This window comes from Somniosus microcephalus, chromosome 7, assembly GCF_052327205.1.
Source record: "Somniosus microcephalus isolate GS21.2 chromosome 7, FLI_Smic_1.0, whole genome shotgun sequence".
Lineage (NCBI taxonomy): Eukaryota > Metazoa > Chordata > Chondrichthyes > Squaliformes > Somniosidae > Somniosus > Somniosus microcephalus.
The window spans coordinates 158,444,222-158,461,565 of NC_140993.1; the positions used below are offsets into that span (position 1 = coordinate 158,444,222).

General features: G+C 44.1%; 1 protein-coding gene across 2 annotated transcripts in view; it reads right to left on the reverse strand.

Annotated features, from left to right (window-relative positions):
- eya1 (EYA transcriptional coactivator and phosphatase 1) overlaps positions 1-17,344 on the reverse strand; it is a 296,767-nt gene that overhangs the window by 211,742 nt on the left and 67,681 nt on the right. Inside the window, exons 5-7 of one of the 2 annotated variants that reach the window (XM_085993147.1) lie at positions 15,703-15,766; positions 15,234-15,379; positions 14,878-15,048 (exon numbers count right to left, since the gene is read on the reverse strand). In XM_085993147.1, coding sequence (XP_085849273.1) covers positions 14,878-15,048; positions 15,234-15,379; positions 15,703-15,766 — 381 coding nt within the window. The remainder of the gene's footprint in view (positions 1-14,877; positions 15,049-15,233; positions 15,380-15,702; positions 15,767-17,344) is intronic. The other variant, XM_085993148.1, reaches the window with a different exon arrangement.

The window sequence follows — 17,344 nt, forward strand, 5'->3', positions numbered from 1 at the left end:
GCGTACCTTGGCTGCAGTGTGTACCATCTACAAGATGCACTGCAGCAACTCGTCAAGGCTTCTTCGGCAGCACCTCCCAAACCCGTGACCTTTTCCACCTAGAAGGACAAGGGTAGCAGATGCATGGGAACACCACCACCTCCAAATTGCCCTCCAAGTCACACACCATCCTGACTCAGAAGTATATAGCTGATCCTTCATCGTCGCTGGGTCAAAATCCTGGAACTCCCTACCTAACAGCACTGTGGGAGTACCTTCACCACAGGGATTGCAACAATTCAAGAAGGCGGCTCACCACCACCTTCTGAAGGGCAATTAGGGATGGGCAATAAATGCTGGCCTTGCCAGCGATGCCCACATCCCATAAACAAATTTAAAAAAAAAATCCAACCAACATTTACCACGAGCCAGTCTGTCAACATTGCTTTTTTACTAACTTGCTCCCCAGCTCCTGTATAGTCTCTGCACCCCATTTCCTTTAGAGTCCTGCTTTCCAAGTCTCTGCTCTTCGTGCTCCTTTAGAGTCATTGGCCGAGAAATTGGTTCATGCTCGCTGCGCTGAAAGTGATCTGCAAGGGGACCACAAGAAATTGTTCCTCTTGCATCAAAGGACGCGACCAGCATGGTGGGGACACCGGCATCGGGCCTATGATGAATCTCGGGGAGAGGAATGTAAAAATTGGGAGTCAGATGAATGTTGGCCGGCATCCAGCCTACACCCCTGCTTCTCCTGGCTCCAGCTGCTTCAGCTAAGTAAACACTTAAGGACCACTGGTTTGGCTGCTTTAAACTACAGAAAATGAGTCAGTCATGATCCAATTTCCCAAAGGGATGTGAAATAGGCCTCAAGCGGGAGCTGCATGGACCAACAACGAGCCATTGTTTCCTGCATTATTTTAGTCCTGCTCCTCCTAATTGAGGATTTCACTCCCCAGCTGATTGAGAATCCCCCTTCATTTTTGATGTGTGTCCTCTGTCTCCTTTGTATTCTCAGCTGCCCAGTCTTCCCATGAAACTGCTCCAAAGTGGTAGAAAATAGAGGGCAAATAAAACAGTTGAGAATAAGTTAAGAAAGAGGCATAAAAGGGAGAGTGAAAAGTAAGAGGAGAGTAAAACAAGGGTGAGAGAGAAAGGTGAGGGAGGCGAGAAAGAGAAAATTGGAGGAGACAAAAGCGAGGGAGGTGAAGGGCAGAGGGGAAGAGAGATAGGGGGAAATTGAGTAGCTTTGCGCCTCCCGTTAGCGCCCCCGGGGGTGCTAACGGGGCACAAAGCCCCTAGTGCCCGGGCGCAGCGCTGTAACTCCTCCCACGAAATTCAGCAGGAGGTTAGCAGCGGTGGTAGCTAACAGCACCCCACGGCGCGATGACATCATCGCCGTGTGCAGCGCCCTGGCTGCAAACTTCCCTTGCGCCCCCTGACCTATCGCCGGACAATATGTCCGACCAGTTCAGGGGGCGTTTTGGTAGAAGCGGCGGCGCAAATTAAACAGCAGGTGCCGGGCGGCCATTTTTCTTTTAGCTGACTGCCAGCACCTGCTCCTTCTTACCTCTGTATGTGGCGTGCCGGCCATGACCGCTCAGTCCGGCACTCCTCTTGAGTGCTGGGCTGTTTTCCTGGCACCCCGCTCCCCGTTGGTCCAGCAGAGCCCCGGTGCGTGCAGTGCTAGGCCCCTCCCCTTTAATCGGGGGGAGGAGGCCTGCAATGACGCTGTGCTACGTGTCGCCATGCATGGTGTGGTTGCAGGTAGCACCGCAAAATTCACTGGTTGCACCCCAATAAGGAGGGGGAGCGCTTTCCAGTAGTGCCCCGCCTCCTGCTTGGGGCGTTACTGCTGAATTTATGGCGCAGAGGTGCTAACTTTGTCAGGGCGCTACAGCGGTGTTAGTGCCCCAAAAGGGGGCACCACCGAATTTTTCCCCCATCGAGTCTTAGAATCATAGAAATTTACAGCACAGAAGGAGGTCATTCGGCCCATCGTGTTTGTGCCAGCCGTAAAAGAACAAGTCAGCCTAATCCCACTTTCCAGCTCTTGGTCCGTAGCCTTGTAGGTTCTGGCACTTCATGTACTTTTTAAATATGATGAGGGTTTCTGCCTCTACCACCCTTTCAGGCAGTGAGTTCCAGCCCCCCACCATCCTCTGGGTTAAAAAAAACTCTCCTCAACTCCCCTCTAATACTTCTACCAATTACTTTACATCTATGCCCCCTGTCTGCTAAGGGAAATAGGTTCTTCCTATCCACTCTATCTAGGCCCCTCATAATTTTATACACCTCAATTAGGTCTCCCCTCTGCCTCCTCTGTTCCAAAGAAAACAACTCCAGACTATCCAATCTTTCCTCATAACTAAAATTCTCCAGTCCTGGCAACATCCTCGTAAATCTCCTCTGCACCCTTTCTAGTGCAATCACATCTTTCCTGTAACGTGGTGACCAGAACTGTACGCAGTACTCTAGCTGCGGCCTAACTAGTGTTTTATACAGTTCAAGCATAACCTCCCTGCTCTTATATACCATGCCTCAGCTAATAAAGGAAAGTATCCTGTATGCCTTCTTAACCATCTTATCTACCTGTACTGCTACCTTCAGGGATCTGTGGACATGCACTCCAAGGTCCCTCTGTGTTTCTCTACACTTCTCAGTATCCTACCATTTATTGTGTATTCCCTTGACTTGTTAGCCCTCCCCAAATGCATTACCTCACACTTCTCCAGATTGAATTCCATTTACCACTTTTCTGCCCACCTGACCAGTCAATTGATATATTTTGAAAGTGAGGGAGGCAGTGAAACAGAACATATGAACATATACACAAAAAGGATAGGAAAGGGCTAGCTGGTCCATCGATCCTGTCCCATCCTGGCATAATGTAACTTCTGCACACCATCACCCACATTGCCCTCCCACTACCGCACATAGTCATGCAATCTCCTGAGACAGGCAAAGAACTAGTGATAACTCTTTTGGCCAATTTAGGAAAGCACCTGGGAAATTCCTCTCTGACCCATGAAGGCAATCAAGCAAGCTTCAGGAAACCATGTGACTAGGGTGACACAATATCCAATGACATACCTACCTTCTATATGTAGATAATGTTTGCCACTCCCAGGAACTTTCCCAGCTCCCTTTTGAATGCTTGCAGCAAATCTGTACTCACTGCATGTCCTAGCAACTTGTTCCAGAGGTCAGTGACTCGCTGAAAAAAGAAGTAGCTCCTTGCATTTAACCTAGTTCTATGTTCTATTTTCCATGAAGTGAAGGAACAGAGAAAAAAAAGAGTGGAGGAGAGAGACAGTGAAACAGCGAGGGAGGAAAGAATGAAAACTGAAGTGGAGCAGACAGACAGATGTCTTGTGGCACTTTTGCCACTACTAGAATCCTTAGTTAGAGAAGTGAGAGAGTTTTTGATGAAGCCCAGATTCAAAAGTTTAAGAACCACTGAATTAGATAGTTTTGTTCAAATTTATTGTCAAAGGCGAATCTTAAGTGACCGTTGGCTTAAAAAATATAAAAATAAAATAATTTTGCTCCAAAGCTTCAAGATTTTGCTCCAACAAAATTAGATGTGCCCTGCTGTGTTTACTAAAAAAAAAGGATATTTTACTTTTCACTTTAGAATTCACAGTAAGTTCTTATGCCACAGACTTCCAGCAAATGCAGTTAAGGCTGAGATCATTAATTTCTTTAAATACATGGTTGGGAGTAAGATTGGTTGCGATAGGGATATGTATAAACTGGGATGATTAAGTACTCCATAAGAGGTATACTCTTGTGCTGTTGGGGCAAGAGGAATTGCCTGGTGGGCAATAGAGCAGAATTGAGTGGTAAAGATGGATAATTCACAATTGGGAATCAGGGACAGTACCGTAGAACTTTCCGTAGGGCTTTTGTTATCACATGCTTTCTTATGTTCTTTAACTCCCCTAATAGCCAAGCGTGTAAAGTTACAAAATGGTGTAGTCCTAAACTATACAGACCAAAAGGTCCCAGCTTTGATTTCCAATCTCTGCTGAATTAGATGATGCCATCTGGGGCAGCAATTGGGGCACTACAAATTGGTGTCAACACCTCTAGACTAGGGAGGGGAAAATCAGCCATGGTTCCCATTTCAGATCGCTGTCCAGTGATTCCTGCTGGAAAGTGCTCATGTGGACGTCAGGCTCACCTGTGATGGTCCCATGGTCAAAGCCTGCGGGCTCTCACCCTCTAGGCTCATGCATGAAGGATGGCCACGTGGGTGAGATACTGAAGGTCTGCTGGTGCCCATGGAACTCTACCCCAACAACGGTCAGCACCTTCAGGAGATGAGGGGAGAAAAGAGAATTTTTTTAAACAAAAGCTCCCCGAGAGTTCCAATGGATTAATGTGCTAGATGGTTTAATTTTGAGACATTTTTTCCCCTTTTCTGCACTACTCCGTGATTTTCTAACCCCTCCCCTCCCAAATAAGGAGTGAAATCGATAGTAATTTTTTTGAAAACCAGCTGTTGCTTAGCGTAGCCTGATAAGGCCTTGTTAATGATCTTACAGAGAAAGAGGAGTCAGTTTTCCACTGGGGAAAATAGAAATGACCATGTAGGAATTAGTTCACCTGCCGAAGTTAATTCAATGATGGAGCAGGTAAACTATTTGGCAGAATATTTGTTCAATACAGATTTTGCTTCAATGGTTACATTAACTGGTTCAGTTTTGCCACTGAAGGAAGAAGGTTGCAGGAGAGAACAAACTAAACATCTAGCCCATCAACAACATCAGGTCTCTAATGCACACACTCACTCGTATTTTACTCAGTTGAGCACTAAACTGTCTGATGTATATTTCATTTTCCAACATGGGACGTCAAAAATTTCAAAGTTTGGATGTTTGAATAAATATTGCAACTACAAAGAAAGTGAGCACTAATAAATTAACTAAAATTTTCAAGGTTTGAGTTATTTTTATCTAATTTTAAAATTTAGAAGTTGATAACCGCAACAAAAACAACTCGCAGTAACTTTAATGTGGAAAAATGTCCGACGGCACTTCACAGAGGTGTAATAAAAAAAATGGATAAGAGCAAATACTTTGGTTTCAAGGACATGGATTTATAAATCAGCCTTGCGAAATAATGAAATGGTCATGTTAGAGAACCTGGTTGTATAAATTCACTGCTCTTAGTTTCCTAACATTTCTCACTGGAGCTGGATTAATGTCATTGGCCATTACTTGATCAGTTCAACCACTTGAGAAGCACAGATTGAACAGTACTGCAGGTGAGTCCTGGTTTGGCCAGGTTTCTGTCAGTAAAGCTAATGTAATATTGAATGAATTCACCCAGTGGAAAAGTGAAGTACTGTAATTTAAATCAACAAAAGATGACAAGATTATCACTCTGGTTTCTAAAAGTGGGAAACATCCCTCATGGTACATAATTTAGCATGCTTATAGGGCAAGAGGAACATAACTTCCAAACAGAAAGGGACTGAATGGCCAGTTTAGATTATGTCACTGAATATCCCAGTTTAACCCATTTCAAGATTGCTCTAAAACAGAGTAGCATGATCTACGTGTACCCTGTTAAAAGTCTGTCTGCAGAAAAGTCATGATGGTCAACTATCTTTTGTCGTAGCTGGAGCTAGATAGGAACATACAAGACTGGAAAAGATCATACACTAAGCACCTTGGATAGGCAAATGTCTGCTTAGTCCTCCTCCAATGCCTACACAGCTGCTGAAAATCCTGGCTATTAAATACCTCTTCATCCTCTGTCTCCTTAAGGACATGGGAAATTCCTAGTGGAATGGCCATGCCACCCACAAAGTGCTGTTGGTAATTTTTGGCAAGTTATCTTGAATGATTGTGGAAGAAAACTTAAATTCACTCCAAAAGAAAGCAACAAATTAAAGATTCAATCGAAACTTTGAGAGAAATAAGGTGCAATGCAAAAAACACCCCTACAAAAAGTCCAGTAGAACAGTTTTAAGAGTACTTCTGGTGGGTGTGCAACTGCAGAAGTGAACTGTGCTCCAGATTTTACAGGCATACAGTAATGACGTCATGCTGATGAAGTGACTTATTAGGATTTTCAGGGCACCAAGGTCTCTCCCCCAAATGTGGCCCTAGTAAGGCTTACATTATGGAGTAGCACAAGCCTTCTGCTCCCCCAGCACAAGCCTGCCAGAAAATCCAGGGCAAATGTAAAGCTAGAGTTTAGCCCCAGTTTTTCATCACCTCTGCACCTGCCATGCACCTGTGCATGGGAGTGGTATTTCAACCCTTAAATCTCTTTGCTTCTGCTCCCATTTTGATCCTCCCAGTTAATTTCCAGTAAATTAAAATCTTCTGTTACAACTGTATTTGTGCTTAAATATATCTCCCTAATCTATTTGCATAATTCAGCATCCACAGTCATATTCTAACTTGGTGACCTGTAACTGATTAAAACATCTTGCTTCTTTCTTTTATTATTTCTTATATCAATCCATAATGCCACTATCATGTCGATGCCAAATCCAGGTGTACTTATTTTCCTTACCGAAATATATCTTTGTTAACATAGAGTCATAGAGTTATACAGCACAGAAAGAGGCCCTTCAGCCCATCGTGTCCACACCGGCCATCAAGCCCTGTCTATTCTAATCTTATTTGACAGCACTTCGTCCGTAGCCTTGTATGCTGTGGCATTTCAGGTGCTCATCTAAATGCTTCTTGAATGTTGTGAGGGTTCCTGCCTCTACCACGCTTTCATGCAGTGAGTTCCAGATTCCAACCACCCTCTGGGTGAAAAAGTTTTTCCTCAAATCCCTTCTAAACCTCTTGTCCCTTACCTTGAAACTATGCCCCCTGGTTATTGACCCCTCTACTAAGGGGAAAAGTTCATTTCTATCTACCCTATCTATGCCCCTCATAATTTTGTACACCTCAATCAGGTCCCCCCTCAGCCTTCTCTGCTCTAAGGAAAACAACCCCAGCCTGTCCAGTCTCTCCTCATAGCTGAAGCGCTTCAGCCCAGGTAACATCCTGATGAATCTCCTCTGCACCCTCTCTAATGCAATCACATCCTTCCTATAGTGTGGCGACCAGTGCTGCACAGAGTGTTCCAGCTGTGGCCTCACTAGCGTTTTGTACAGCTCCATCATAACCTCCTTGCTCTTATATTCTATGCCTTGGCTAATGAAGGCAAGTATCCCATATGCCTTCTTAACCACCTTATCTACCTGTCATGCTGCCTTCAGGGATCTATGTACATGCACACAAAGGTCCCCCTGATCCTCTGTCCTTCCTAGGGTCCTACCATTCATTGTGTATTCCCTTCCCTTGTTAGGTCTCCCAAAATGTATCACCTCACACTTTTCAGGGTTAAATTCCATTTGCCACTGTTCTGCCCATCTAACCAACCCGTCTATATCGTCCTGTAGCCCGAGGCTTCCCTCCTCGCTATTTACCACTCCACCAATTTTCGTGTCATTTGCGAACTTACTGATCATACCTCCTACATTCATATCTAAATCATTAATGTACACTACAAACAGCAAAGGACCCAGCACTGATCCCTGCGGTACACCACTGGACACAGGCTTCCAGTCACAAAAACAACCTTTGACCATCACCCTCTGCCTCCTGCCACTAAGCAAATTTTGGATCCAATGTGCCAAGTTGCCCTGGATCCCATGGGTTCTTACCTTCTTGACCAGTCTCCCATGCGGGACTTTGTCAAAGACCTTACTGAAGTCCATGTAGACCACATCAACTGCACTACCCTCATCCACACACCTAGTCACCCCCTTGAAAAATTCAATCAAATTGGTCAGACATGATCTCCCTCTGACAAAGCCATGCTGACTATCCTTGATTAATCCTTGCCTCTCCAAGTGGAGACTAATTATGTCCCTCAGAATTTTTTCCAGTAATTTCCCTACCACTGATGTTAGGCTCATTGGCCTGTAATTCCCTGGTTTATCCCTACTACCCTTCTTGAATAATGGTACTACGTTAACTGTTCTCCAGTCCTCTGGCACCTCCCCTGTCGCCAGAGAGGTTCTGAAAATTTGTGTCCGAGCCCCTGCAATCTCCTCCCTTGCCTCACACAGCAGCCTGGGATACATCTCATCTGGGCCTGGGGATTTATCCACTTTTAAGCCCGCTAAAACTGCTAGTACCTCCTCCCTCTCAATACTAATTTGTTCAAGTATATCACAATCCCCCTGCCTGAATTCTAGGCCTACATCGTCCTTCTCCATAGTGAACACAGATGCAAAATATTCATTTAAAACCTCACCTACATCTTCCGGCTCTACACACAGATTGCCACTTTGGTCCCTAATGGGCCCTACTCTTTCCCTGGTTATCCTCTTGTCCTTAATACACTTATAAAACTCCTTTATTTTGCTGGCCAGTGTTTTTTCATGCCTCCTCCTCGCTCTCCCAATTTCTTTTTTAAGTACCCCCCTGCACTTTCTATACTCCTCTAGGGCTTCCACTGTATTTAGTCCTTTGTATCTGCCAAAAGCCTCCCTTTTTTTCCTAATCCATTCTTGTATATCCCTTGACATCCAGGGTTCCCTGGGCTTGTTGGTCCCACCCTTGACCTTTACGGGAAAATGTTGGCGTTGTACTCTCTATTTCCTTTCTGAAAGACTCCCACTGCTCTGATGTGGATTTTCCTACAAGTAGCTGATCCCAGTCCACTTTGGCCAGGTCCTGCCTTATCATATTAAAATCAGCCTTCCCCCAATTTAGAACCTTTGTTTCCAGTCCATCTTTGTCCTTTTCCATGACTACCTTAAATCTCACCGAATTATGGGTCACCATCACCAAAATGTTCTCCTACTGACACTTCTACCACTTGCCCGGCTACATTCCCTAGAATTAGGTCCAGTACCGCCCCCTCTCTTGTAGGACTTTCTACATGCTGGGTCAAAAAGCTCTCCTGGATACACTTTAAGAATTCCGCACCCTCTAAGCCTTTCACACTCTGACTATCCCAGTTAATATTGGGGAAGTTGAAACCGCCTACTATTATTACCCTATTATTTCTACACTTCTCTGAGATTTGCCTACATATCTGTTCCTCTATCTTCCCCTGACTGTTTGGGGACCTATAGTACACTCCCAGCAAAGTGCTTGCCCCCTTTTGTTTTTAAGTTCTACCCGTTTGGCCTCATTAGAGAAACCTGCTAAGATATCATCGCTCCTTACAGCAGTAATTGACTCCTTGATTAATATTGCGACACCCCCCTCTGTCTTGCCTGAAGATTCTATTCCCTGGATTGAGCTGCCAGTCCTGCCCCTCCCTCAACCATAGCAACAATATCAAACTCCCATGTGTTCATCAGCACCTTCAATTCATCTGCCTTACTCGCAAGACTCCTTGCATTAAAATAAATGCAATCCAGCCTTGCCATACTCCCTTGTGCTGTTACATATTTGCTCTGCCTTCCAGGCTCACTTGTTTTTTCCTCTATATTTGGTTGTGCATCACCCCCTACTATAGCTCCACTCCGTATCCCATCCCCCTGCCAGGTTAATTTAAACCCCCCCCCCCCAACAGTACTAGCAACCCTCCCCGCAAGGATGTTGGTCCCGTTCCGGTTCAGGTGCAACCCATCTGACTTACATAAGAACATAAGAACATAAGAAATAGGAGCAGGAGTAGGCCAATCGCCCCTCGAGCCTGCTCCGCCATTCAATAAGATCATGGCTGATCTGATCCTAACCACCAATCTACTATCACAGAACCATCTCCTGAATCTAACAGAATTAGACACACGAAATAGGAGCAGGATCAGGCTACATGGCCCCTGGGCCCGCTCTGCTACCCACAGGGCCATGACCGATCCGAACCTAGACTCATGTCCAAATTCCTGCCCGCTCCCCATAACCCTTTATTCCCTTTACTTCTAGGAAACTGTCTATTTCTGTTTTAAATTTATGTAATGATGTAGCTTCTACAGCTTTTTGGGGCAGCATATTCCATGGACCTACCACCCTCTGAGTGAAGTAGTTCCTCCTCATCTCAGTTTTGAAAGAGCAGCCCCTTATTCTAAGACTATGCCCCCTAGTTCTCGTTTCACCCATCATCGGGAACATCTTCCCCGCATCCACCCGATCCAACCCCTTCACAATCTTATATGTTTCAATAAGATCGCCTCTCATTCTTCTGAACTCCAATGAGTAGAGTCCCAATCTACTCAACCTCTCCTCATATGTCCATCCCCTCATCCCCGGGATTAACCGAGTGAACCTTCTTTGTACAGACTCGAGAGCAAGTATGTCTTTTCTTAAGTATGGACACCAAAACTGTATGCAGTATTCCAGGTGCGGTCTCACCAATACCTTGTACAACTGAAGCAATACCTCCCTATTTTTATATTCTATCCCCCTAGCAATGAAAGCCAACATTCCATTGGCCTTCTTAATCACTTGCTGCACCTGCATACTAACCTTTTGAGTTTCGTGCACCAGGACCCCCAGATCCCTTTGTACTTCAGTACTTTCCAGTTTCTTGCTATTAAGATAATAACTTGCTCTACGATTTTTCCTGCCAAAGTGCATAACCTCACACTTTCCAGTATTGTATTCCATCTGCCAAATCTCTGCCCACTTACTTAGCCTGTCTATGTCCCCTTGCAGGTTTTTTATGTCCTCCTCACTCACTACTTTCCCTCCCATCTTAATATCATCTGCAAACTTTGATATGTTACACTCGGTCCCCTCCTCCAAATCGTTAATATAGATTGTAAAGAGTTGGGGACCCAGCACTGACCCCTGTGGAACACCACTAGTTACTGATTGCCAGTCCGAGAATGAACCATTTATCCCAACTCTCTGCCTTCTGTTAGATAGCCAATCCTCTATCCATGCCAGAATATTACCAGGCAGCACGGTGGCATAGTGGTTAGCACTGTTGCCTCACAGCGCCAGGGACCCGGGTTTGAATCCGGCCTCGGGTGACTGTCTGTGTGGAGTTTGCACATTCTCCCTGTGTTTGCGTGGGTTTCCTCCAGGTGCTCCGGTTTCCTCCCACAGTCCAAAGATGTGCAGGTTAGGTTGATTGGCTATGATAAAAAAAAATTGACCCTTGGTGTTAGGGGGATTAAATACGTGGGGTTACGGGGATAGGGTGGGATGTGTGTTGGTGTAGGGGTTGCGGGGATTGGGGGGGATATGTGTCGGTGCAGGCTCGATGGGCCGAAATGGCCTCTATCTGTACTGTGAGGTTTCTGTGATTCTGTGATTACCCCCAATCCCGTACTTGTACATAAAAAGCAACACCTCCTCATGGTCTATTTTCTCTTTCTTTATATATCAATCTATGGGCTAGAAATTTGTTTAGGCCTGTTTTCAGGTCCAAAATGGCTGATGCGCACCAGAGGCTGGATGCCATGGCTCATCCCAAAATTGAACCTCATCCAAAATTGGGCCTCACCCCAATTCTGGTGAGCTGCGGATGCCAATTGGGCATCCAGAGACAGCTAATACAAAAGCAAAATACTGCAGATGCTGGAATTCTGAAATAAAAACAGAAAATGCTGGAAATACTCAGCAGATCAGACAGCATCTGTAGAGAGAGAAACAATGTTAACGGTTCAGGTTGATGAGAAAGGATCATCGACCTGAAACGTTAACACTGTTTCTCTCTCTGCAGATATTGTCTGATCTGCTGAGTATTTTCAGCATTTTCTGTTTTTAATCCAGAGGCAACTTGCTGATTTCCAGCTCATCAATTTGGCTCAGTTGCATCACCGGCCCTCAGGTAGGTCCTGGAGGTTGGTGGGGGGGGGGGGGATGCACGGGGGCGGAGGCATGAGGAGAACAAGAGGCAGGTGATGCAGGTAGTCAGCAGCCTGCAGTATCACTGTGGAGGCAAGAGGTGCGCTTGGCTCCACATTTAGATAAAATAAAATTGAAGAACTTAGCTTTTTATTGGCAGTCTTATTAAGGACTGCTGATTAGGCTGCAGCAAGAGCATGAAAAACGAATGGAAGCACGACAGGCACATACTCCACTCAGTGCTAACAAATATCTGAGAGGGCTCCTGAAATAGACGTTAGGCCCCTCCATTACTATATGCAGGGGCCGAACGCCTATTTTAGGCAGCAGCCAGGTAAGCCTGAATATCACTCAAGCCAATATTTCACGATCCCTTTGGGCACAGGACATAGCCCTCAACATTGGTTGTTATTGCCCCTCTGATATGCCTAAAACCAGTGAAAAATGTTCAATTTCACCCCCATATCTTTTGAGATGTATCAACCACTCTACGTTCTTATTTAGCCATGATTCTATAATACTTATATCATAATATTTTCACCTGCATAGAGTTACAAATCACGTAATTTATTCTTTTTACTTTTTGCATTTGTGTATGTTATTTTAAGACCTTTACCTGCACTCGTTAATGCAGTCCCTTCTTGCATTCCCAATCCTGATCTTTCCATATTCCTTAGTCTAGACTAATTCTTAACCTTCTTACTTTAACATGCTCGATATGTGGCTCAATTTAATGTTGTGTTTACTGATCTTCAGATTTCTATCCTCACCCATCATACCAGTTTAACTCTATTCCCATTGTTATATTTACTTTTACTGCTTGTATATTGGTGCCAGTGTAGTTCAGCTAAGGCCATCTCATTTCTACAGCCTCCCCCTGTGCTCGAACTTACTCCAATGCCTCCCAAAATAGAAATCTTTCCCTCCTATATCAGGGCCCTAATTTTCAACTTTGGCAGAATTGTGAAGTAACTTCAAAATAATTTCAATATTTTAGGTGGGTTTCCCATGACAATGCCGCGTCAGTTGGAAAGCCCACCTCAGGTAGGGAAGAAACTCACTGAGATAGGTCTTGGGTGCCAGTCACAGTGAAACAGGGCTGACTACCTCCAGGCAACTGAAGAAAAGTGTAATTTTTTTCCTACAATTTAGATTTCATGGGCTGGAAAATTTGAACCATTCATGCCATGATCTCATCAATCCTCCAAGTCACACACCATCCTGACTTAGAAATATATCGCCGTTCCTTCATTGTCGCTGGGTCAAAATCCCAGAAAAATGTTGACTTCTGCATTTAACTGCAGCGCATTAGGCTGCGTGCGAGCAACTCCCTCGGGAGAGGCAGGTGGTCAATTTCATTGTGTTAATTACTCAATTACAGTGATATTAACGTGGGTTTTGGAGTTTAACTTTGGCTCCATGGGTTTCCCAGGCTTCCTGGAACTCACCAGTGAAAGCAAGGTGAGAAAGCAATGGCAATTGAGGGGGCTGAAGCCATGTCAGGGAAAGATGTCAATAATACTCAGTACTCATGCTGCTTTCTTACCTGCTGGTGTGACAGGGTTTGCTCACAGTACTTGTGCTGTGAGGTTACTTTACACACTTTGGAGGTGTCATTTAAAATTTGGAGGTTTGGATGTCTGATCTGCACTTTGGAGCTCTCATCTACAATATCAGCTTGAGTGCCCCTTACGCTGTGTTACTTTGGACCTCAGATGAGAAGCAAGATGACCACCAGCAGCAGCAGGAGCTGCACCTGCAGCTCCACCAGCAACACTAGAAGGACAAGGGCAGCAGGCGCATGGGAACACCATCACCTCCATGTTCCCCTCCAAGTCACACACCATCCTGACTTGGAAGTATATCGCCGATCCTTCATCGTCGCTGAGTCAAAATCCTGGAACTCCCTCTCTAACAGCACTGTGGGAGTACCTTCACCACACGGACCAGTGGTTCAAGAAGGCGGCTCACCACCACCTTCTCAAGGGCAATTAGGGATGGGCAATAAATGATGGCCTTGCCAGCGATGCCCACATCCCAGGAACTAATTTTTTAAAATTCTCTGGGGTGCCTTTAAAATGTAATTCACCTACTCTGCATGCAATAGCAACACTGGACATGAGAAACGTAGTGACGTTCATAGCACCCAGCAGTGTTAAGGCACAAATGATGAGAAAAACATCAGACTGTGTTGTTGAATATGCCCATCCCAGTCACTTCAAGTGATTGAGGAGAACTAGAAATCAGTAGCGTGGCTCCCAAAAAATATCCTGCTTCTGTCTGCTGGAAAGCCCTGGCCTGTATATCTAGCCATACATTTACTTGCCTAGTGCATGCAGTTATAGCAAAAACATTTTTTTCTCGCTGCTAGTTTTTTCTGGGGGAGCAGGTGGGAAGGTAGTATCTTCTGGGTGGACAAAATCTGCCCAAACCGTATTAGCCAAGAGGAAAGGAGAATAATTACCCTTGGGTGCTGCTGGGTTTTTAAACCTAGCGAATTTAGTGGTTGTGCAAATCCAAAGAAAGCAGGCGAGACTGCTCTACTACTTATAGATGTAACCATAATTCTTATCCTTACAGTCATACATGCAAAGGTTCTACTTGATGCAAGACAAAATGGTTTTCCAGGCACCAGTAGGGTCCTATTACTTGTGAGTGAAATAAAATAACTGATAGGATTACTACCTGCAACCGCATTTTAATTTTTTTCAATGATGGGAAGGGATAATGACAACTAAATGCCATTGCATCTAATGGCATTATCATTGCATTGTCTATTTTGAAAATAATAAACAAAAATGCTGCCTCTTCACATACATAACTGGAAACTATAACAGAGCCAGACTCCACATATTTGTTTCTTGGCATTTGAAGAGTGAAGTTTTTTAAAAATTATATAAAGTTTTCTCAACAAGCCTGCACTTCACTGCTGAGCCCGATGCCCCTCTCTTTACTTTCTAACAGTAGTATTATATTGGGCATAAAACACCTTAATACCATATTCAGATATAGGGTTTATGTATGCCAATACAATTTTTGGTGGCAAGCATTTGATCTTTAAAAATAGCATGCATTAGTTAAACAACACTGCACAATGAAATTGGTTAAATCACATTAGAGTGGCACAGACCTTGCATTTGGTAACTGTAAGGGGCTTGGCCTGGTTGAGGTGCAATAAAGCTTGAACCATAACTTAGAAATCCCGTTTGGCCAGGTGACTGCGTTTGAGTCAATCCACCTTCTGTCTTGATGCCTGCCCATAATGCACCTATATCGGTTAGTGACATCAGATCTGCAGGTTCTTATTCAGGTATATTAGAAACAGAAGAGTTATCATTTGATGAAAAAAATCTCTAATGACAAACAAATTATAAGACTTATTTGTTGTTAGTTCTTGAAACTCATTTTGTGCAGTAACTGCACTGAATGTAATTACAAACAAGATGAAAGAAGTATTTTATTTAAACAAGCAATATATCTGTTTACCATAGGATGGGATTCCATAATGCTGGCCTGGTTGTGGATAAGTTGCATAAGCTGTTGCTTGCTGCATTCCTGTGGCATACGTAGACTGTCCATATGATGCCATGGTTTGTGAAGAAGGGGTAGGGAGAATGTGTGGATATGACCTGCTGTTTGTTACAAATGACAGACATAAAACAGAGATTTGCAACAGATCAAAAACTGTATAAATGCATAGATCAACTGATAAATTACAGCTAATTCTGCCACTCAGACTTTGATTAAATAAGATAGGAAACAAACTAAAATTATTTTGAAGAATATTAAATTTGTAAAGGAACATTTTGTAGACAATAATTACTATCGGCTTCAAGACATGTTAGGACATACTTTTCCTCACAAAGCTTAAAATATGATAAAACAGAAGGAGCTAATTAACAATTTAAATTGCATTTGATGCTGCTTATTTTTTAAAGAATAATAGAAACCTTACTTGGAAGGATAAATCTGTGGAGAGAAGTGATGTGTTTGTCTTGGGCTAAAGCCACTACCAATTGCTGTACAGAATTAAAAAGAGAAAATGATTACAAGATAAATATTATGCTAACAGAGCTCTGAAAGCTATAGAAACTTCTGATTTTGGTAATGTTCATTATCATCTCACCAATTTGTTTACATGTTTAAATAATAATACAAGTGCAGTAACATTGATTTCTATTCATGCTCAACTTGTCATTCCATTCTGCTATTCCATCAATATATGTAATACTCAAAGATAGTCTTTTTCTTTTTTTCAATTTTCTTCCCTCCTCTCCTGAGAGCAGTGGGAGACAGCAGAGCCATGCCGAATGCTGTCCTCACCTGATGCATAATCACACATTCCAGCAAGAGTCATTGAAACATAGAAACATAGAAGATAGGAGCAGGAGTAGGCCATTTGGCCCCTCGAGCCTGCTCCACCATTCAATGCGATCATGGCTGATCATCCAAATTCAGTACCCTGTTCCTGCCTTCTCCCCATATCCCTTGATCCCTTTAGCCTTAAGAAATATGTCCAACTCCTTCTTGAATATATTTAATGTATTGGCCTCTACTGCCTTCTGCGGTAGAGAATTCCACAGGTTCACCACTCTCTGGGTGAAGAAATTCCTCCTCATTTCTGTCCTAAATGGCCTACCCCTTATCCTTAGACTGTGACCCCTGGTTCTGGACTCCCTGACCATCGGGAACATCCTTCCTGCATCTAGTCTGTCCAGTCCTGTCAGAATTTTATAAGTTTCAATGAGATCCCCTCTCATTCTTCTAAACTCCAGCGAATACAAGCCCAATCGTCCCAATCTCTCCTCATACGTCATTCCTGCCATCCCAGATATCAGCCTGGTGAATCTTCGCTGAACTCCTTCCATGGCAAGAACATCCTTCCTCAGATAAGGTGACCAAAACTGCACACAATACTCAAGAAGTGGTCTCACCAAGACCCTGTACAACTGCAGCAAGACATCCTTGTTCCTGTACTCAAACCCTCTCGCTACGAAAGCCAACATGCCATTTGCCTTCTTAACCACCTGCTGCACCTGCATGCTTACCTTCAGCGACTGGTGCACAAGGACACCCAGGTCTCGTTGCACTTCCTCTTCTCCCAATCTATTGCCATTCAGATAATAATCTGTCTTCCTATTTTTGCCACCAAAGTGGATAACCTCGCATTTATCCACATTATATTGCATCTGCCATGCTTTTGCCCAATCACCCAACCTGTCCAAATCATCCTGGAGTTTCTCAGCATCCTCCTCACAGCACACACGCCCACCCAGTTTTGTGTCATCTGCAAATTTGGAGATATTACATCTAGTTCCCTCGTCTAGATCATTAATATATATTGTAAACAGCTGGGGCCCAAGGACCGATCCCTGCGGTACCCCACTAGTCACTGCTTGCCACTCGGAAGAAGACCCGTTTATTCCAACTCTTTGCTGTGTGTCTGCCAACCAGTTCTCTATCCAAGTCAATACCTTGCCCCCAATCCCATGTGCCTTAACTTTACATGCTAATCTCTTATGCGGGACCTTATCAAAAGCCTTCTGAAAGTCCAAATACACCACATCCACTGGTTCTCCCTTATCTATTTTACCAGT